We start from the raw sequence: 20,360 nt of genomic DNA on the forward strand, positions 1-20,360 counted from the left end.
GCAATCTTGCTTTGTAGTTTCGCCATGTGCGAACGTTGTGTCCTTGTATTGGCAAACTTCTTCCTTGGCTATAGAAACAAACAAACAGCTATGAATACAACATTACAACTAAAACTTAAAAAATAATTTCTTTAGCTTACGTGGGCACATCATTCTTGTGCAAGCCCATTTTCCTGTAATACATTTGCTGTAGTCATGTAAATAAAGATATTAGATTTTACTGCAAAGAGATGAGCTATAGTATCTGTAGTTACTAGCTATTCAGTATGTAAAGAAAGGCCAACTATCGTAGAATAATTTACCAGGTATTGCAATCTTGCTTTCTAGTTTCGCCATGTTCGTACAATGTATCTCTGTATGTGCAAACTTCTCTTTCTTCCTTTGCTGTAATGGGAAAATGAAGCTATTACGACGACATGGAAACAAAGTTTATTTATTAATCTCCTTAGCTTACGTGGGCACATCATTCTTGTGCAAGCCCATTTTCCTGTAATACATTTGCTGTAGTCATGTAAATAAAGATATTAGATTTTTACTGCAAAAGATGAGCTACGTATCTGCTATTTCTAGACGTTATTCAGTATGTAAAGAAAGGCCAACTATCGTAGAATAATTTACCAGGTATTGCAATCTTGCTTTCTAGTTTCATTATGTTCGTATATCGTATCTTCGTATTCGCAGACTCCTTCCCTGGCTGTAGTAGAAGGAAATGACTATTAGAGCGATATTATAACTAAAATTTGAGTATCAGCTTTCTTAACTTACGTGGACATAGCATCCTTGTGCAAGCCCATCTTCCCTTGATACATTTGCTGTAGTCATATTAATTAAGATATTAGATTTTTACTATTAAGAGATGAGGTGTAGTATTTTGTTACATCTGATTATTACTTAGCAAGTAAAGAGATCTACCAGTAATACATATTAACAAACGGTTACTTTCATACGATAATTTACCAGGTGTTACAATCTTGCTTTGTAGTTTCGCCATGTGCGAACGTTGTGTCCTTGTATTGGCAAACTTCTTCCTTGGCTATAGAAACAAACAAACAGCTATGAATACAACATTACATCTAAAACTTAAAAATTAATTTCTTTAGCTTACGTGGGCACATCATTCTTGTGCAAGCCCATTTTCCTGTAATACATTTGCTGTAGTCATATAAATAAAGATATTAGATTTTTACTGCAAAGAGATGAGCTATGTATCTGCTATTTCTAGACGTTATTCAGTATGTAAAGAAAGGCCAACTATCGTAGGATAATTTACCAGGTATTGCAATCTTGCTTTCTAGTTTCATTATGTTCGTATATCGTATCTTCGTATTCGCAGACTCCTTCCCTGGCTGTAGTAGAAGGAAATGACTATTAGAGCGATATTATAACTAAATTTAAGCATCAACTTTCTTAACTTACGTGGACATAGCATCCTTGTGCAAGCCCATCTTCCCTTGATACATTTGCTGTAGTCATATTAATTAAGATATTAGATTTTTACTATTAAGAGATGAGGTGTAGTATTTTGTTACATCTGATTATTACTTAGCAAGTAAAGAGATCTACCAGTAATACATATTAACAAACGGTTACTTTCATACGATAATTTACCAGGTATTACAATCTTGCTTTGTAGTTTCGCCATGTGCGAACGTTGTGTCCTTGTATTGGCAAACTTCTTCCTTGGCTATAGAAACAAACAAACAGCTATGAATACAACATTACATCTAAAACTTAAAAATTAATTTCTTTAGCTTACGTGGGCACATCATTCTTGTGCAAGCCCATTTTCCTGTAATACATTTGCTGTAGTCATGTAAATAAAGACATTAGAATTTTACTGCAAAGAGATGAGCTATAGTATCTGTAGTTACTAGCTATTCAGTATGTAAAGAAAGGCCAACTATCGTAGAATAATTTACCAGGTATTGCAATCTTGCTTTCTAGTTTCGCCATGTTCGTACAATGTATCTCTGTATGTGCAAACTTCTCTTTCTTCCTTTGCTGTAATGGGAAAATGAGGCTATTACGACGACATGGAAACAAAGTTTATTTATTAATCTCCTTAGCTTACGTGGGCACATCATTCTTGTGCAAGCCCATTTTCCTGTAATACATTTGCTGTAGTCATGTAAATAAAGATATTAGATTTTTACTGCAAAGAGATGAGCTATGTATCTGCTATTTCTAGACGTTATTCAGTATGTAAAGAAAGGCCAACTATCGTAGGATAATTTACCAGGTATTGCAATCTTGCTTTCTAGTTTCATTATGTTCGTATATCGTATCTTCGTATTCGCAGACTCCTTCCCTGGCTGTAGCAGAAGGAAATGACTATTAGAGCGATATTATAACTAAATTTAAGCATCAACTTTCTTAACTTACGTGGACATAGCATCCTTGTGCAAGCCCATCTTCCCTTGATACATTTGCTGTATCATATTAATTAAGATATTAGATTTTTAATATTAAGAGATGAGGTGTAGTATTTTGTTACATCTGATTATTACTTAGTAAGTAAAGAGATCTACCAGTAATACATATTAACAAACGGTTACTTTCATACGATAATTTACCAGGTGTTACAATCTTGCTTTGTAGTTTCGCCATGTGCGAACGTTGTGTCCTTGTATTGGCAAACTTCTTCCTTGGCTATAGAAACAAACAAACAGCTATGAATACAACATTACAACTAAAACTTAAAAATTAATTTCTTTAGCTTACGTGGGCACATCATTCTTGTGCAAGCCCATTTTCCTGTAATACATTTGCTGTAGTCATGTAAATAAAGATATTAGAATTTTACTTCAAAGAGATGAGCTATAGTATCTGTAGTTACTAGCTATTCAGTATGTAAAGAAAGGCCAACTATCGTAGAATAATTTACCAGGTATTGCAATCTTGCTTTCTAGTTTCGCCATGTTCGTACAATGTATCTCTGTATGTGCAAACTTCCCTTTCTTCCTTTGCTGTAATGGGAAAATGAGGCTATTACGACGACATGGAAACAAAAGTTTATTTATTAATCTCCTTAGCTTACGTGGGCACATCATTCTTGTGCAAGCCCATTTTCCTGTAATACATTTGCTGTAGTCACGTAAATAAAGATATTAGATTTTTACTGCAAAGAGATGAGCTATGTATCTGCTATTTCTAGACGTTATTCAGTATGTAAAGAAAGGCCAACTATTGTAAGATAATTTACCAGGTATTGCAATCTTGCTTTCTAGTTTCATTATGTTCGTATATCGTATCTTCGTATTCGCAGACTCCTTCCCTGGCTGTAGTAGAAGGAAATGACTATTAGAGCGATATTAGAACTAAATTTAAGCATCAACTTTCTTAACTTACGTGGACATAGCATCCTTGTGCAAGCCCATCTTCCCTTGATACATTTGCTGTAGTCATATTAATTAAGATATTAGATTTTTACTATTAAGAGATGAGGTGTAGTATTTTGTTACATCTGATTATTACTTAGCAAGTAAAGAGATCTACCAGTAATACATATTAACAAACGGTTACTTTCATACGATAATTTACCAGGTATTACAATCTTGCTTTGTAGTTTCGCCATGTGCGAACGTTGTGTCCTTGTATTGGCAAACTTCTTCCTTGGCTATAGAAACAAACAAACAGCTATGAATACAACATTACATCTAAAACTTAAAAATTAATTTCTTTAGCTTACGTGGGCACATCATTCTTGTGCAAGCCCATTTTCCTGTAATACATTTGCTGTAGTCATGTAAATAAAGACATTAGAATTTTACTGCAAAGAGATGAGCTATAGTATCTGTAGTTACTAGCTATTCAGTATGTAAAGAAAGGCCAACTATCGTAGAATAATTTACCAGGTATTGCAATCTTGCTTTCTAGTTTCGCCATGTTCGTACAATGTATCTCTGAATGTGCAAACTTCTCTTTCTTCCTTTGCTGTAATGGGAAAATGAAGCTATTACGACGACATGGAAACAAAGTTTATTTATTAATCTCCTTAGCTTACGTGGGCACATCATTCTTGTGCAAGCCCATTTTCCTGTAATACATTTGCTGTAGTCATGTAAATAAAGATATTAGATTTTTACTTCAAAGAGATGAGCTATGTATCTGCTATTTCTAGACGTTATTCAGTATGTAAAGAAAGGCCAACTATCGTAGAATAATTTACCAGGTATTGCAATCTTGCTTTCTAGTTTCATTATGTTCGTATATCGTATCTTCGTATTCGCAGACTCCTTCCCTGGCTGTAGTAGAAGGAAATGACTATTAGAGAGATATTATAACTAAAATTTGAGTATCAGCTTTCTTAACTTACGTGGACATAGCATCCTTGTGCAAGCCCATCTTCCCTTGATACATTTGCTGTAGTCATATTAATTAAGATATTAGATTTTTACTATTAAGAGATGAGGTGTAGTATTTTGTTACATCTGATTATTACTTAGTAAGTAAAGAGATCTACCAGTAATATATATTAATTAACAAACGGTTACTTTCATACGATAATTTACCAGGTATTGCAATCTTGCTTTGTAGTTTCGCCATGTGCGAACGTTGTGTCCTTGTATTGGCAAACTTCTTCCTTGGCTATAGAAACAAACAAACAGCTATGAATACAACATTACAACTAAAGCTTAAAAATTAATTTCTTTAGCTTACGTGGGCACATCATTCTTGTGCAAGCCCATTTTCCTGTAATACATTTGCTGTAGTCATGTAAATAAAGACATTAGAATTTTACTGCAAAGAGATGAGCTATAGTATCTGTAGTTACTAGCTATTCAGTATGTAAAGAAAGGCCAACTATCGTAGAATAATTTACCAGGTATTGCAATCTTGCTTTCTAGTTTCGCCATGTTCGTACAATGTATCTCTGAATGTGCAAACTTCTCTTTCTTCCTTTGCTGTAATGGGAAAATGAGGCTATTACGACGACATGGAAACAAAGTTTATTTATTAATCTCCTTAGCTTACGTGGGCACATCATTCTTGTGCAAGCCCATTTTCCTGTAATACATTTGCTGTAGTCATGTAAATAAAGATATTAGATTTTTACTTCAAAAATGAGCTATGTATCTGCTATTTCTAGACGTTATTCAGTATGTAAAGAAAGGCCAACTATCGTAGGATAATTTACCAGGTATTGCAATCTTGCTTTCTAGTTTCATTATGTTCGTATATCGTATCTTCGTATTCGCAGACTCCTTCCCTGGCTGTAGTAGAAGGAAATGACTATTAGAGCGATATTATAACTAAAATTTAAGCATCAGCTTTCTTAACTTACGTGGACATAGCATCCTTGTGCAAGCCCATCTTCCCTTGATACATTTGCTGTAATCATATTAATTAAGATATTAGATTTTTAATATTAAGAGATGAGCCTTAGTATCTGCTATTTCTGATAATTATCTAGCATCTAAAAAATCTAGCGTTGATACATGTAAAAAAGGGCAAATGTTATAGGATAATTTACCAGGTGTTGCAATCTTGCTTTGTAATTTCACCTTGTTGGAACATTTCATCTTTGTATTGGCAAACTTCTTCCTTGGCTATATTAGAAAGAAAACGTCCTTCAGGGCGATTTTATAACTAAAATTTAAGTATTAATCTCATTAACTTACGTGGACACATCATCCTTGTGCAACCCCATCTTCCATCAATACATTTGCTATAGAGATATAAAATAAAAGATCAGTATTTACAGTTATTAAAACTGGACTACAATATCAGTTGTATCTCTTTAGTCTCTTGCGAGACAGAAGCCAAGTCATTATGCATGCGTAGAGCAGAGATCAAAGTACTATACTGAAATTACTTAATAGCATGCTAGTGTTTAATAGGGTTGCTTTCCTTACCAAGTGTTACAATCTTGTTTTCGGGTAGCACCATGTTGGAAAGTTTCGTTTTCATGGAAGCATGATTTTCGCTCTATAAGTAGTTTAAAGAACTTAGTCAGTACCACAAACTAGCACTAATTATCCTTTTCAACTCCAACTTACTTGGTGGACACATCATTCTAGTACAAGCCCATTTTCCGTTAGTGCACATGCTAAATACACGTAAATGATGCAGCATTAATACAAGGTAGATAGATCAAATGTACAATACGGAATAAATTTTTACCAAGTGTTGCAGTCTTGCTTTCGGGTTTCTCTATGAGAATAATATTCATTATTATGGACACAAATTTCGGATCCTGAGGTAAAATGAAAGCGAAATTAGTATCCTAACAGCTGTAATCCAAAATCTGAATACTGATCCCATTTCGATTACTTACCTGGTGGGCACATTTTCATAGTGCATGCCCAGCTACCGTTGTTGCATATACTACATACAAATTACACATCGTTAGCTAACCTATCCTTTTGTAAGGAACATATTCATTTCAATGATAGTTACAAATAGATGAAAGTTTCAACGTAGCTCTATATCATGGAATAATATCCACCTAATTCAATCTAAAATGATTCAATAAGCTATAATATTTTTTTTACCAGGTATTACAATCTAAGCTTCTGTTTTCGCCATGGTTGAATTTGAGGCCACTATGTCGGCATACTCTAGCAGCTGATCAACATTAAATGATCACTTTATTAATTAAATAGAAAATGCAATTGCACACTATAGCTTCAGTAGCATCTTTTAAATCTTCTGAATAGGAGAACTTACTGGTGTTTTCGTGGTGGCGGCAAGGTCTGTGTCTACATCCCCAGAAACCTCCTTCCATGCATCGGCTATAGATTAATTTAATCATATCATAACAAGATAAATACCAAGAAAAAGGACTTATCTATGATTGTCGGTAATCAATTAAATGATATTTTAGAAACATACCAATGTCTGCATCGGTGTCGCATTCTGTGGCCAACTTCAAAAGTTCTGTCCATCATTCTACATTTTCTTTCTGTTATTCATAAGCAATGGAAGTTAGGCATCGCAGTTTTTCATATTCGCTTGGTATCATTGCTATATAGCTTGGATTAACTGTTTACCTGGTTTGTTTTCACAAGTATTTTGTGTGCAGTTCCAACTTCCATTTGAAAGGCATTGGCTAATAATTTCGCAGTATAGTAGTGTGAATCAGAGTTAAAGCAGAGTAAATATCTACTACTGATGGCTTTAAATCTTTGATTATTTTACCATTCATTGCAGTCTTGTTTGGATCGTTCGCCTTCATAGAAAAGACGTTTTCCGTGTTTGCAGGTTGTCTCAGCTACATTAAAAGGAAAGAAAGGTGTTATACCAGTATTTTATGTCAAAGTCAGTATCAATTTTAGTTACAATAACTGTAATAACTTACAAAGTGTTTCGTTTTCAGTGCAGTCTTTCGCTGTGCATGCCATATTACCAGTAGGTAAGCATGTGCTATAAGAAAATAATGGATGAGTTTTAGTATTCTCGTATGGACCTTCAACGTTATATTTTTAATCCGATAATAATTAATCAATGAGTAACATATTCATTTTACACACTGTCGTAGGTCTAAATACTTACCATAAGTTGCAGTTCTTGCGGATAGTTTCACCATGGAAAAGGAACATTCCACGCATTTCGCATATGAATTTAACATCTAGATATCAATGAATGGCAATTAGTATTTCTTTCCGTTAAAATGTGTTAGGGTTGCATAGTAAGAGACAAGAAAATACTTACGAGGATTAGAGCAAGGTTTGGTAGTACAGTTCCATTCGCCATTTGTATAGCACTTACTATATAAGTAAAAGTATCGAAAAAGGTTTCATCAGCTTAGCCAACAGGTAAAAGTAACAAGCAAAATTCGACACTATGACAAATCTTAATCCTACTTACCACATATTGCATCCTTGCTTCTTAATGGTACCAGCAGCAAAAGTCCTACCACGGAAGGTACAAGTCGGGGTAGTTTCTAGATGAAAAGTCAAATTGGGTAATTATGAGGCCAATTCCTCAATTTGGGATTTTAATGTAGGATTGAACCGAACTCTTGATCGATTAAATTAAATGTATTTTCCCACTATAGCTGCTAATTTCTTATATTTCTGAACAAAACCTAACATTTGTTTCAATATCTCAATAGTTAACCTCAATCAAGCTACAAACGTTATCTAATTCATTATGGGAAATAACCTAGCTAACATAAACTTGCTCAGATATGTTACAATGTTTGCTGCTAAACATGTACTGTGTTGTATCCGAATAGCTAGTTATTGACAATTCTTGGTCACAACTCTTACTGAAACAGTAATAAGATTAGGTCTATATATATAATACCTGCTTAACCTGATATTATAGCTTTCAACTATCAAAATACCCCACTAGACTCTTCATTCAAGAATATTGATTTCTTGTATTCCTCAAACAAGGTCTAATGTTTTCTACAGTATCTTAATAGTTTACCTTAATCAAGCTATATACTTGCATCTCATTCATTACGAAAATAATCTGGATTATATAAATTTGTTAAGATATGTTGCAATATCTGCTGCTACAGAAGTGTAGGACTTTATTCGAATAACTAGTTCTTGATAGTTCTTGATCGTAACTCCTACTACAACAGTAACTAAGATTAAGTCGATGGACTACTGTACTGAACCCAGTGATAAAGCTTTTAGCTACGGAAGTATACCAGTAAACTATTCATACACAACCAATTAAGCTTGCATAATTACCATTGCGAGGTGGACACATCATTCGAGTGCATCCCCAAGCTCCATCCTTCAGGCACATACTATTAGAGAATAAATTATGAAAATGATTAATCTATTTCTACAAAGAAATAGTACTTAGAGCTATTCATTTATTCATGCCAAGTTCTATCCACCTACCATCGGTTGCAGTCATCCATACGTATTTCACTAGGACGATAGATTTCATTGTTGTGTGTGCATAATTTGGTAGCCACTGTACCATAAAAATATGAATTTTATAATCATTAATGACTACATAGTTGTGAGTCTTAAAATAGATTGCAAAATAATTGGACTAGCTACTGCTTCTAAACTGCATCTCATCATAACTGATGTAAATGCACTGTCAACTTGTGTTCCAAACTTGAATGAAGCACTAAAAGATATCAACTTTTTCCTAGTAGTGATGATCAACTACTCAATTAAAATTTTGCATTACTTGGTTGTTTTGGACATTTAAAGGCGGTGCAAGCCCACAAGCCATATTTGTTACATTTGCTATTTTAAAGCCAATTCAAGACATTCATCAAGTAACAAATTGTTGCAAATATTAAATGTATACTGTGTTATTAAAACGCTAGTATTACATTAATTGGATTTCATCTTACCACTTGTTGCAACTATCCTTTTTGGCAATAAAGCCAGTAGGGTAAGTTGTTCCCATATGATAGCAAACTGGAGATTCTTCTATTTTATATAGAATAAAAAAAAGGATTCACAGTTAATTCAAGACTAGCTAGGAAAAAATGCTTTGGATAGAACTTACCACGTGCACATGGTAACTCCATACACTCAACAGTTTCATTACCCCGGCATGAACTATTAAACAACAAACAGTTAAGATTTGATACTAAATTTTACTATAATAATTCAACTCTCCAACAGCCTAACTAACCAATAACTGCAATTAAACTTTCTAACTTCACCCAAGTACAATGTCGTATTCTGGTAGGTGCATTGAGGTAGTGATTCTAGCATTAAAACCATAGTCATTGGAGAATCATTAGTAAAACCGATCAATTCTACTAGACGGCAAAGTGATATGATTGAATAAGAATGGAAATAAAATATTTTCTGATACCTTTCTCATAGTTTGGATTGCACATCATTCGTGTGCAAGCCCACTGGCCGGTATAGCCGCATTTGCTGAAAAATAGCAAATTGTCGATATTAGCAATGGCATGAACTTAACTTTAGCTTTTATATAGGAAAAGACGAATGATAGCGTAGACGATTAACGATTTAGATAGACCTACCAGAGATTGCAGCTATTACGGATCTGTTCTCCCTTCTGGAAATATTGATTGTTAAATTTGCAAACGCGTGTAACGTCTAGAGATAAATTAGAAAATGATCGGCTCGGTATAACAAGGTAGAATGTTATAGAAATATGCTCTGTATTTAAGGTAAAGATAACCAAAATTTAATTACATGCTTTTATTTTATTTTGAAAAATTAAGTTTTACTTACTGTATTTCTCTTCGACACAGACTTTCTCGGTGCACATCCATTTTCCGGTAGATGAGCAAGTACTAATAACGAGTGATATCGGAGTTATTTGTTGAAATATCAAGCATGACCGATTTGATGCAATCATTACGATCAAACTGAAAATTCATTAGCTTGAATCAAATTGATTTTTCTTACCATTTATTACAGTCAAGGAATTTAGTTTCTCCAACTCGACTGACTTCATTACCCATTTGGCAAGTGGTATCTGAAATAGAGATAGAGAAATTGGTTAGTTAAAACATTGCAAGAATATGAACTACTATTGAAAAGAAAGTCATGCTTACTTGGTCTATTAGGTGGGCACATCATTCTGGTGCAACCCCAACCACCATTGGTTAAACATTTACTACAAACGTAAAGTTCTCCATTTTAGAGCAGAATCATACAATAGTATCACAGATAAAGCAAAATGATATACCATGTATTGCAGTCCTGCATCCGGATTTCATAGGTATTATAAGTTCGGTTTTCGTGCATACATAAAGTTTGGTTGACTAAAAAATTGATGCCAAGATTAAATCGATTCGCTCAGCGAGCTTATTATTTCATTTAGATATTTAAATATACAAACATGTAGTTGGGCATCGCTTAGCGGTACATAGCCATTGTCCAGTCTTGCCGCACATACTGTAAGGGAGTAAAATAGTTAAAAAAATTGAATTGGAATGTTAAATTCCTATTTTAAAGTTGTAAAAATACAAAATCTAAACTGCCGATATTGATATGATATAATCAATTTATCGATACCTCTCATACCGCAAGATATGCAGTTGCAAAACTTATTAATCCTTATACATAAAGATATTTCAAAATTGGCACGTGTGCTAACATATTAAGGCCTATTACTCACCAGGTATTGCAGCTCTGCTTTTTAATATGTCCAATGTTAAATCGACGACCACGGTGGACGCAGCCTTCTATAAGGACAACGAAAAATAAAATTTTTACGATACATCTATTTATTAGGCCTATTTCTGTAACCAATTTCCCTAAATAAATACTAAGAAACCCTTATTTACACTACCTTGGCTATAAGGATATCCGCAGCTATAGTTTGAGCAAGCCCAGGTTTCATTTCGGGTACAGTTGCTATAAAAATATCCAAGATACAAGATTATTAGTCCTAAATACTTATTACATTTTGAAATTGCTTGCTCCATGTAAATAATTTATTAACACACCAGAAATTGCATTGGTCTTTACGGATTTCACCATGGAAGAAAGTTCTTGTTTTATGTTGGCACTGAGGTACAGTTGCTGTGAATATAAAGAAAGAAATTAATCAAGACTGAGATATATTACTAAGAGAGCAGGAGTAATGACCTAAGGATAGTAAAGCGCTAAATAATAATTAATTTAGATCAAAATGTTAACCATTACTTAAATTAAATTCAGGTGGACACATTTTAGTGGTACACATCCAGCGTCCAGAGTTTGAACAGCGGCTAAATTTGATAATGGAAAAACGTTAAATATCAATTTGTGCTATTATCTAAGATTTCTCTTTGGTAACAAGTAATAGCTCAATGGCATAAATATTAATACCATAGATTGCATTTTTCCCTTCTTAGTTCACCGCGAACGAAAAATCGCCCGTCTTTTTCACAAACGTTGTCGAGCATGTTAGCTGTAATAACATATAAGCCATATTTAAATTGATAGTCGAGTTTGAACTGATAGAAATCAAAGTATCAATTTAAGAACACTATGTAGCAGATGATTTTAGATCTCTTAATAAGGTTTATTCAGTATTAATTAATCTACATGACCGCCCATTACTTTGGTTAGTTGGCTGGCAAGCCATTCTAGTGCATGCCCATATGCCCTTTAGGCATCGACTAAATGAAAGTAATAAAATAAAGTAAAAAGTGAGCTTATTCTTTGCCATTAAACATGATCACAAACAGTATAAGTAATAAGCTATACCAGGTGTTGCAGTCTTGCTTCCTCATTTGATATTGTCTGTATTCACGACCACGGTACGTGCAGGTATATTCTATGAGTATCAATATAAAATTAAATTTCATCATGAGACAGATAAGAAGTAAAATAAAAATGATTAATAATCCCGATCTATTTCGCCAAATTGCAGTTAAAGCATTGATATAAACTTGCCTCTGTTGGGTAAACACATTCTGCGTGTACACATCCACTTAGCGTTTGGTCCACATTTGCTGTAATACAACATTATGCAATTAGTTAATCAATTATAAAATAGCATATATGCGACCTTTAAATTGCCGAAGAATCCAGATTTAGAATCTTAGTTATAAAATGAATAAGTTTCAATTCATACCAGTAGTTGCAGTCGATCTTGGTAACCGCGCTAATGTTATATTCTCGGTCGTTTAAGATACATTTCCTAGTCTTGGGTGGTGTATCTTTAATACAATTGCAACGAAGTGTTAGGTCTGCCTATCAAAGTAGGCTACTTAAACTAAATGCATCAATGCTTCGCAATTTCTTCCTGAATATCAGTATAACTAATGAAAATGACTACAACTGAAATCACATAAATGTAGCAAATGATGCATGTCTAACTTGAACTTGTACTTGGAGGTTAGAAATTAAGGAAAAGCTATAATTATATCTCCAATTATTGCAAATATTGTAATGTTAGTACTACTTAAATGTGTAGGTAATCTAAGTAAACATCTTCATAATCTCTTTGATCAGCATAATGGCTATCACTGTTCTGGTAATAATGATTGATAATGCCTCTTTGGTATGAATATCAAGGTAACGGAAGCTTATACTAATACATAGTAAAAAATAGGAAATTTATCCAATTTAGATAGTACTGACATTCCACTGGAAAGAATACGAAAAGAAAGCTAAACTTTCATAATATAATAATTACCTGGACGATCATTGCAATCATTTCTGGTACACATGAATTTGCCAGTTGGTGTGCATCGGCTAGTAATCAAAAATAAAGCGGATGAACCAATCAATAAGGATAGAATGAATCCTATCAAATACTAATGATCTTTTTTATAGATTATGTATACCAAACATTGCAACCACGAGCTACGTAGTCACCAGTTCTGAATCTACGTCCGCCATAATTGCAAGTAACTAAAAATGGAGAAGCAAGTTTACGATTGGTCTGTTCAAATTATGTACAAGTAAAACATGAGCTAGTTACATTCTCTAGGTGGGCAGGCTTTACGTGTACAACCCCATCGATTGTTTCCGAAACATCGACTATTATCCAAAGTAAAAAATAATCAAATTAGCACGACTATTTATGTAATAGCATAACTAGCTAAGAATTTCACTGACCAGATGTTACAATCGTCAGCTCTTGTTTCTTCTTTTCTGAACATTTTACCTTCAAAAATGCAGACATCTCGTCGTCCTATGCATTGATTGAGCAATCCAAAGATTAGTTATAAAATAATAATATAACTACTGAATTATCTATAAGTATGCCTAAAATACTCTTGATTAAGTTGGCATGAAAACTGAAGAATAATTAGGATGATTGAATGTATTTTTGTAACTGTTATCAACATACCTTCAGGTGGTGGGCAGAACATTCTGGTACAAGCCCATCTGTTGCTACCAAGGCACTTACTATTTGAAAAATAATTCCAAAAAGTTTCACTTTAGCCATTTGCTGTAAAAATGCAACACCACTGCTATTACTAGACTTGATGATAACTGTTGTAAACTAAGTTAAAGGTGAAAAATTAACCAGGTGTTGCAATCTTTGCGTTTGGTTTCATTTTGCTTGAGCAACATGGTATTATGGACACACAATTTGGTAGTATCTGTAATGATTGCAAGACATGAACAGTTAGACAATATTAACATCTCAGTAGAACGCGATGAGCTTATTTAGGTTACTAGCAGCCACTCCATGAAGAATTTATGCTAGCAAAGGAAGTTAGTAGCACTATACTGACCTGGGTGATTTGGTGTATCAGGGCAGGCTATCCTGGTGCAAGCCCATTTGTTTTGGCCTAAACACTTGCTAAAGAGCAAGAAGAAATAAATAAAGACGAGCTATAGCGATAATTGATCCTCTCAAATTGCAGATATACTGCTAAATATTTCAATAGCGAACAATAAAAGCATATAGAAGTACTGATAATGAAGGAGCAGCAACACCTACCATTGATTGCACTTTTGCTTAACTGTTTCGCCTAAGCGGAATAGTTTCTCTTCGAAGATACACGTATCAGTTCCATTTGGCCTAGTTGGTTTAGTACCTGAAGAAAACAATCATATCATTACTAAACTAGAACTTGTAAGATATTTTCTAGAAAGAAATTCCACAGTTAGCTTGCATCATCGTTGGCCTCCTTTGTTATGAAGCACTAACCCCTATAACCAAATCTATTTACATCCATTATCGTCTAACGAATATGAAAGTAAAACTTAAATACCATTGTTGCATTGATCCCTGCGGACGAGCAGTTCTTCATTTGGATTGCATCCGTTAGAATTTTCGCAACATCTAGTTGAACAAAAATCAATCTTAATAATGCGAGATTTGAATACTCTGATGAGATTAGAATCATCTGTCCAATTCATTGTATGGCTTTGGTAATTTAGCCTTGTTCTCAGTTAGTTTACTCACTGGCTGCAGTTATCCCTCTTACAGAAAGTAGTGACCATCATGGGGCAGATTCGGTTATCTTGAGGATTAAAGGGACATCTTGGCAAGTTATTAGTTCCAGTAGGTTGGCAAGCCATCCTAGTGCAGCCCCAGCCACCATTCTTCAAGCACATGCTATAGAATGAGTCAAAATTTTAACATTAGATCTTGGCCAATTTAGCTGGATCATGCTATCAACTTATACTAACCAGGTATTGCAACCATCTTCAGCCTTTCGGTTTTCTCCAACTTGATAATTTATGTTGTTAAATTTGCAAGCTAGAAAAAATACCAATATCATCCATATAAGATTTTATTATAATTATCTTTAAATAGCGATCGAGAATCATTTAAAACCCAGCTCTATAACTTACTGGAACATGCTCCTTGTTCAAAACGGATAGGGCGGCCACTTTGACATTCAAGTCTTCTCAATTCGCATAAATTAGAGATGGTAGTGCCGGTCTCCGTATTGCAAATAGGTTGATAGATTTCAGGACATGCTTCATTACATCGACAGACGGCTTGGCTATTGAGGACTTGGCAAGTCTGCCTGAAACCGCATCGAGCGCGCATACATTCGGCTATTACCGGTAGAGAGGACAGCATTAAAATCTTTATTAGTAGCTTGGAAATCGATGATACTGAATATTACTAACTCTAGAGCAAAGATGTGCAAAGTACCAGTGAAAAGCTGTTTGTACTGTAAGCTACGTTTTGTCATAGTAGGAATTGGTATGATCATTTCCATTTTTTACTCCCCTTTTCGTCAAGGAATAATTTCGGAAATTATAGTAGACTACTTATATTATTTCATATGTCAATAAGGGATATTTTCTTTGCTTCAGTAGAATCAACAGTAGACAGAACTTTTGCATAGGTATGCTCATATGTTAGTTCAGGATTTTACAGAGCGAAATTGAAATTCTCAACTTTTAATTTGCAAGGATTCCGATTTGACTTTTGAGAGTAGAAATTCCTAGTTTCTTAGTATTAAAATGTACCTAATATGCTCGTATGCTTAAATTTGAGAATTCTTCAGAGCAGAACCTCGACTCTTCAAAACTAGACAGGAATTTTAATTTGCCTCTATTATAAAATAGGTCATATAATGTTCTTTCCCAAGTATAATATGCTAGGGTTGAAAATTTATCACAGCAGAATTTCAATAGTTTACTACGGAGTTTTTGACTTGCCCCTATAGCTAAAAGTATCTTCAATTTTCAAGCATAGTATTACAAAAATTCAACTGAGTAAGCTGCAGGTAAAGTAAGGTTAGCTTAGTTAAGAATCCTTGAGGGAAGAATCTTAATTCTCGGATGTTAAAACCATCAAAATTTTTGGGTCAAAATTTTGTAAAAATACAGCTAGTTCCGCTGAAGCATGAACTACCAGAAATTTCAAATCTCTGGCGGTCCATATCTGAATTAAAATTTCTGTAGTTTAAAATTCTTTAGAGTAGAATTCGAACTCATGGGTGTCAAAATCATTCAATTTTTGTTTTGCAAATATGCCATTGAATGCACCGTAGTTACGTTAGTGTAAGAATCCTTCGCAGAAGAGTCTTCACTCTAGGATGTCTAAACCATCAAGATTTTGAATGACCTCTACAGCAGTTGAAACTACTCTCCATTTTTACGAACAGTAAGGCAAAATGATCACTAGAATAGCCAATTTTACGATAGAATGGCATGAATGATAAACTACCGTATAAACAAGCATCAACGAATGCTTTGACGTCAAGATTGGCCAGCTCCGCTTGTTTTTGTCAACAGTTTTTAATCTCAATCAATAACAAAACTGAGAAAATTTTTGAATTGATAACGTTGAGAGTTATAATAAATAGACGGCGATTTAGATTTTATACGGGAAATAGAGTAGAACTGATTCTATTGCGCAATCAGTGTTAGCAAATAAACTACCCTGTTGTTTTTACGTCATCTAAGCCTAGAGTAGTTTATTTACACTTATTTATACACCCCACGTTGCGAACGGCATGAGATAAATGGATAAATTGCAGCTGGATGTACTGTACGATTCTAATATTTGAAGATCGATTAGAACTCAATACTAGAACTCTCTATAGTACTTTCAACGATTACGCTATCGGCTGTTCCGTCCAATCTCAGAACTAGGTGATATTGACGTCAAGATAATATTGCCTTATTACTATCAAAACAGGCAAGACGACAAGCAATTTAACAACATTATTTTGTTATAACGAGAGTATAGCAAGATAGATATAGGCAAATGGACTACTTATCTAATTAGTAGCACGATTTTTCAATCATGATAAACAGATGGTTTCATTGGCTGTTTAAAATTGCATAATAATAAATAATGTTTACTACAATCTCTTCTCATGGACTGTATTCGAATTCATAGTTCAAAAGTTCAATTTTAATAAGGATTGGATATGCTTCAAGTGCATGAATTGACTAGAAACGAATTAAAGTCTAAAATAAACGTAATATTTATAATTGATGTGACTTAGAGTTAATAAAGTAACCAATGCTTACTAGTGATTACATAATGGAGAAAATATTGGATCAGCTTTTAATCCAGCAGATAAATATAGTAATTTGTGTTCTATCCTTATAAAATTTTACTCGATGATAGCAATAAGCGTCAAAGTGATATTCGATAGGGGAATTCTTGCACGATTCTAGTCTGAAAAATAAGCCACTAATATACTGCAAAGTAGTTTAAAAAATGAACCAAACGGAAATAGAATAATACTACGCGAGAACTAACTGGAATGAATTGGAGGAAATGTCTCTTGCGACTGATTGATCTCATTTGCACTTAAGCCATATTTCAAATTTAAAGCGAATTAAATGCTACACTACACCATAAACTTAACTTGGGACGCGAGTCTAAAGTAAAATTCTTTCATTAACTAAGTTTGAATAGATAGGCATTAGGCTATCTTTGTCCACTAAAATAAAATACCTATGAGGTACTGATATAGGTGATCATGAAATTTCACGTATTATGAACTTCTTAAATGAGCATACCGATCACATTATTAATTAGAATCTAATTATCATACCTTAATTATGTATTTCCTTAATTAATGCATATGGAATTTTGGACTTTTCACATATAGTTTATGGAATGACTACAAAGATCTAATTTGCCATTCTTTTTTTATATTTCTTGCTTACTATAACAACTAAACATAAACGACTACGGCGGTATTTATAAATATCATCAATCAATTTTAGCTGGTATAAAATGCAAGCTTTGCTCATCAAGCAAACTGAACATTCATGCGCGTAAATACTGAAATGATTCGATACTCTTCATTGCATAAATAAGCGACTGTTGTCAGTAAAAAGTTTACATGAGTATTATAACAGAGCTGTAAAAATAGATAGAATAGCTTACCTTGCATGCAGGTGAAGTTTAATTGAGGTAAGCGCCTGAATGTTTCTCCAATGATTGGATTATCGATGGCTGTTTGGAAGGGAAGTACGCTACCATCGTCTTTGCGATGGGCGCAAAACAATCCCTCTCTACAGACACCTTGTCCGACAGGGCTCATTCCGATAGCGCAAATTTGATTTTCATTTTTGACGCAAGTTTGGCAACAACCGCAAAAATCAGAAGCAATTGGTTCCTCACAATCTGGCCTAGGACATCGAATTATTTCGCATTGTGGACACGTAGTGGCCCAACAAAGGCTTACGGCACTGGCAAGTGCCAATGAAAGAAAAAGGAATTTCATAGAGTCGATCCTTATAGTTAAGAAAAAGAACAGACGAACAAAGATTAAAAAAAAAATTGGCTGCATCTACCGCTCATTCTCTGTCAATTTTAAATCTTACAACTGAGCTAAAAGCACTTCATTTAATCTAATGAGTAACTATTTTGATTAAATCGTATCGATTAATAGTCTGTACTAATTATATCAATACTATCATTACTTATCTTTCCTATTAAAAAGATGAGAATAGGATAGCAAATAAAATGACGCAAAATTGAACACCTAATTCTAGTGCAAGACTTATTTCGATATTTTTTCTTAGTTTAGAACATCATCTTAATTCTTAAATTTATCGATTGCAGTCTTTTCAAACACTAAGCAATTATCATCTAAAATTTCCTTTTTAATCGATAAGCGATATTTTATAAAACAAAAATTTTGCTGCAATAAATGGCTTGCTTCATGCTATCGTTATTTTCTTTCTAGCATTGGTTAAACTATATAAATTTTCTAAAATAGGAATTCTCTAATGTCAAAATTATTAACTTGAAAAAAACTCAGCAGCAATCACAAAAGAACTGAGACCTATTCTAAGCTTACTGAAGTTCAAGAAGCGTATTAGAATACTCTATCTAGGAATCCACTCGTTACCATTTTGAAAAATAGTGACTAGGGTGAGTAAAGCTGTTTAAGTTTTATTACAACGTTTCTTGCAATATTAGAAAGTGCAATAGTATTTAATCAGGAAATTGCAGAGCTGATTAATGTAATTTCGTATGATCAAAGACTAGGAAGTACACGTATTATGCACTAATTTTTGCTTCACTATAAACATAACTTTTTTTAGATTACTGAATTGGAAGTTAATGAGAATAATTTTATCTGTACTTTTATCTCCTTTTTTTAGATAAAAATATGTTTTGTTAATGTTATCTAAGTGATACTGATTTGTTTACGTATCTATGGTAGAACTCAATTGGTTTTTCCATAAAATTTAGGTTACCAAATTTAGTTTTAAGTAAATTGAAGGATGTGTTTTCACTGTACCCTCCTGAAGACAGGAAACGCTTAGTATTTTTAAGTTATACGAAGTGCTAGAAGATTTACGCTTACTGTCTCGTTGCAAGCTCAAGTTTGTAAAATTTTACTCCATTTTCTCAACATCTTACTCTAAAAAGTTTGTTACTAAAACGGATATTCGTACTGCTGAAAACGATCCCTTATCTATCTTCATGTACCGTGAAATCAAAGACTATCTAATTAGAATTTGAAAATCTTGAATTTGCAAAATGAAATAAAAACCTACAAAAGAATTTGAATTCCAGCTACCCCAAATATTAAGTTTCTTAATATTTGTTACTTAATAAAGCATCAATGTCATTAATAGTGTAAGAGAAATCCATCAATTCTAGAGTGAACTAGTAGGGCTTTTAAGAGTAATTTTTTTCCAAATTTTACCTTACAAAACGTGATCTTCCCTATAAGATTGATTTGGACTTGATAGATTGGGTAAAGTTTAATCAATCGGGTCTTAAGTGATGTCAGTGCCTTGCACTCGTCTATATAGGTATGGATTTGAGCAGTAGGTGGTCTAACAAAATGATATTTATGAAGGCATTTGATTGTCATTAATAATTTTACCTATGATTGGTTACGCCATTGAAAATATTGAAATTTTTTCGTGAGGTTAATAACATGCACGACCCCATTCTAAGTTCGTTTCATAATATTTTTGCACTGTCATTCATCCTAAGCTTACCACAATGATATCTGATGCCGTAGCTTATACGAGCACCGAAATCAGTGAATTCAAAATGTGATGAAATAGTAGACATTGTCAAAATACACAACATGCTACCATGCGTAG

At 33.7% G+C, this 20,360-nt stretch overlaps 2 protein-coding genes across 2 annotated transcripts in view; both read right to left on the reverse strand.

Annotated features, from left to right (window-relative positions):
- TRIADDRAFT_64394 (uncharacterized protein) overlaps window positions 1–15,535 on the reverse strand; it is a gene marked incomplete at its 5' end in the record, with an annotated part of 19,811 nt that extends 4,276 nt beyond the window's left edge. The window contains 78 exons of the mRNA XM_002117906.1: window positions 141–187; window positions 303–384; window positions 455–501; window positions 619–694; window positions 766–812; window positions 958–1,033; window positions 1,106–1,152; window positions 1,271–1,346; window positions 1,417–1,463; window positions 1,609–1,684; window positions 1,757–1,803; window positions 1,920–2,001; window positions 2,072–2,118; window positions 2,237–2,312; window positions 2,383–2,429; window positions 2,574–2,649; window positions 2,722–2,768; window positions 2,885–2,966; window positions 3,038–3,084; window positions 3,203–3,278; window positions 3,349–3,395; window positions 3,541–3,616; window positions 3,689–3,735; window positions 3,852–3,933; window positions 4,004–4,050; window positions 4,169–4,244; window positions 4,316–4,362; window positions 4,512–4,587; window positions 4,660–4,706; window positions 4,823–4,904; window positions 4,975–5,021; window positions 5,138–5,213; window positions 5,285–5,331; window positions 5,474–5,549; window positions 5,622–5,668; window positions 5,856–5,928; window positions 6,000–6,049; window positions 6,124–6,196; window positions 6,278–6,327; window positions 6,495–6,567; window positions 6,670–6,734; window positions 6,835–6,904; window positions 6,993–7,051; window positions 7,141–7,213; window positions 7,301–7,365; window positions 7,495–7,570; window positions 7,654–7,709; window positions 7,810–7,885; window positions 8,649–8,707; window positions 8,805–8,880; window positions 9,106–9,164; window positions 9,275–9,353; window positions 9,433–9,485; window positions 9,562–9,691; window positions 9,748–9,812; window positions 9,923–10,061; window positions 10,137–10,198; window positions 10,314–10,383; window positions 10,463–10,524; window positions 11,029–11,095; window positions 11,203–11,267; window positions 11,360–11,435; window positions 11,553–11,623; window positions 11,724–11,805; window positions 11,958–12,016; window positions 12,475–12,559; window positions 13,039–13,097; window positions 13,190–13,256; window positions 13,327–13,385; window positions 13,464–13,539; window positions 13,699–13,757; window positions 13,879–13,954; window positions 14,090–14,157; window positions 14,299–14,395; window positions 14,573–14,643; window positions 14,767–14,919; window positions 14,994–15,063; window positions 15,376–15,535. Of these exons, the coding sequence (XP_002117942.1) occupies window positions 141–187; window positions 303–384; window positions 455–501; window positions 619–694; window positions 766–812; window positions 958–1,033; window positions 1,106–1,152; window positions 1,271–1,346; window positions 1,417–1,463; window positions 1,609–1,684; window positions 1,757–1,803; window positions 1,920–2,001; window positions 2,072–2,118; window positions 2,237–2,312; window positions 2,383–2,429; window positions 2,574–2,649; window positions 2,722–2,768; window positions 2,885–2,966; window positions 3,038–3,084; window positions 3,203–3,278; window positions 3,349–3,395; window positions 3,541–3,616; window positions 3,689–3,735; window positions 3,852–3,933; window positions 4,004–4,050; window positions 4,169–4,244; window positions 4,316–4,362; window positions 4,512–4,587; window positions 4,660–4,706; window positions 4,823–4,904; window positions 4,975–5,021; window positions 5,138–5,213; window positions 5,285–5,331; window positions 5,474–5,549; window positions 5,622–5,668; window positions 5,856–5,928; window positions 6,000–6,049; window positions 6,124–6,196; window positions 6,278–6,327; window positions 6,495–6,567; window positions 6,670–6,734; window positions 6,835–6,904; window positions 6,993–7,051; window positions 7,141–7,213; window positions 7,301–7,365; window positions 7,495–7,570; window positions 7,654–7,709; window positions 7,810–7,885; window positions 8,649–8,707; window positions 8,805–8,880; window positions 9,106–9,164; window positions 9,275–9,353; window positions 9,433–9,485; window positions 9,562–9,691; window positions 9,748–9,812; window positions 9,923–10,061; window positions 10,137–10,198; window positions 10,314–10,383; window positions 10,463–10,524; window positions 11,029–11,095; window positions 11,203–11,267; window positions 11,360–11,435; window positions 11,553–11,623; window positions 11,724–11,805; window positions 11,958–12,016; window positions 12,475–12,559; window positions 13,039–13,097; window positions 13,190–13,256; window positions 13,327–13,385; window positions 13,464–13,539; window positions 13,699–13,757; window positions 13,879–13,954; window positions 14,090–14,157; window positions 14,299–14,395; window positions 14,573–14,643; window positions 14,767–14,919; window positions 14,994–15,063; window positions 15,376–15,535 (5,401 nt within the window). The remainder of the gene's footprint in view (window positions 1–140; window positions 188–302; window positions 385–454; window positions 502–618; window positions 695–765; window positions 813–957; window positions 1,034–1,105; window positions 1,153–1,270; window positions 1,347–1,416; window positions 1,464–1,608; window positions 1,685–1,756; window positions 1,804–1,919; window positions 2,002–2,071; window positions 2,119–2,236; window positions 2,313–2,382; window positions 2,430–2,573; window positions 2,650–2,721; window positions 2,769–2,884; window positions 2,967–3,037; window positions 3,085–3,202; window positions 3,279–3,348; window positions 3,396–3,540; window positions 3,617–3,688; window positions 3,736–3,851; window positions 3,934–4,003; window positions 4,051–4,168; window positions 4,245–4,315; window positions 4,363–4,511; window positions 4,588–4,659; window positions 4,707–4,822; window positions 4,905–4,974; window positions 5,022–5,137; window positions 5,214–5,284; window positions 5,332–5,473; window positions 5,550–5,621; window positions 5,669–5,855; window positions 5,929–5,999; window positions 6,050–6,123; window positions 6,197–6,277; window positions 6,328–6,494; window positions 6,568–6,669; window positions 6,735–6,834; window positions 6,905–6,992; window positions 7,052–7,140; window positions 7,214–7,300; window positions 7,366–7,494; window positions 7,571–7,653; window positions 7,710–7,809; window positions 7,886–8,648; window positions 8,708–8,804; window positions 8,881–9,105; window positions 9,165–9,274; window positions 9,354–9,432; window positions 9,486–9,561; window positions 9,692–9,747; window positions 9,813–9,922; window positions 10,062–10,136; window positions 10,199–10,313; window positions 10,384–10,462; window positions 10,525–11,028; window positions 11,096–11,202; window positions 11,268–11,359; window positions 11,436–11,552; window positions 11,624–11,723; window positions 11,806–11,957; window positions 12,017–12,474; window positions 12,560–13,038; window positions 13,098–13,189; window positions 13,257–13,326; window positions 13,386–13,463; window positions 13,540–13,698; window positions 13,758–13,878; window positions 13,955–14,089; window positions 14,158–14,298; window positions 14,396–14,572; window positions 14,644–14,766; window positions 14,920–14,993; window positions 15,064–15,375) is intronic.
- Window positions 15,536–16,092: 557 nt separating this feature from the next.
- On the reverse strand, window positions 16,093–20,026 carry TRIADDRAFT_64395 (expressed hypothetical protein; the record flags this gene model as incomplete). Its single annotated transcript, XM_002117907.1, has 3 exons — window positions 19,952–20,026; window positions 18,175–18,524; window positions 16,093–16,220 (listed from the first exon to the last, which is right to left on the reverse strand). The coding sequence occupies exons 2-3, from the start codon at window positions 18,512–18,514 to the stop codon at window positions 16,093–16,095; spliced, it is 468 nt and encodes a 155-aa protein (XP_002117943.1). The 5' UTR covers window positions 18,515–18,524; window positions 19,952–20,026.
- Between the last annotated feature and the right edge of the window lie 334 nt (window positions 20,027–20,360).

The sequence above is a fragment of the Trichoplax adhaerens genome, genomic scaffold (genome assembly GCF_000150275.1).
Source record: "Trichoplax adhaerens TRIADscaffold_32 genomic scaffold, whole genome shotgun sequence".
In the NCBI taxonomy this organism is placed as follows: Eukaryota; Metazoa; Placozoa; class Uniplacotomia; order Trichoplacea; family Trichoplacidae; genus Trichoplax; species Trichoplax adhaerens.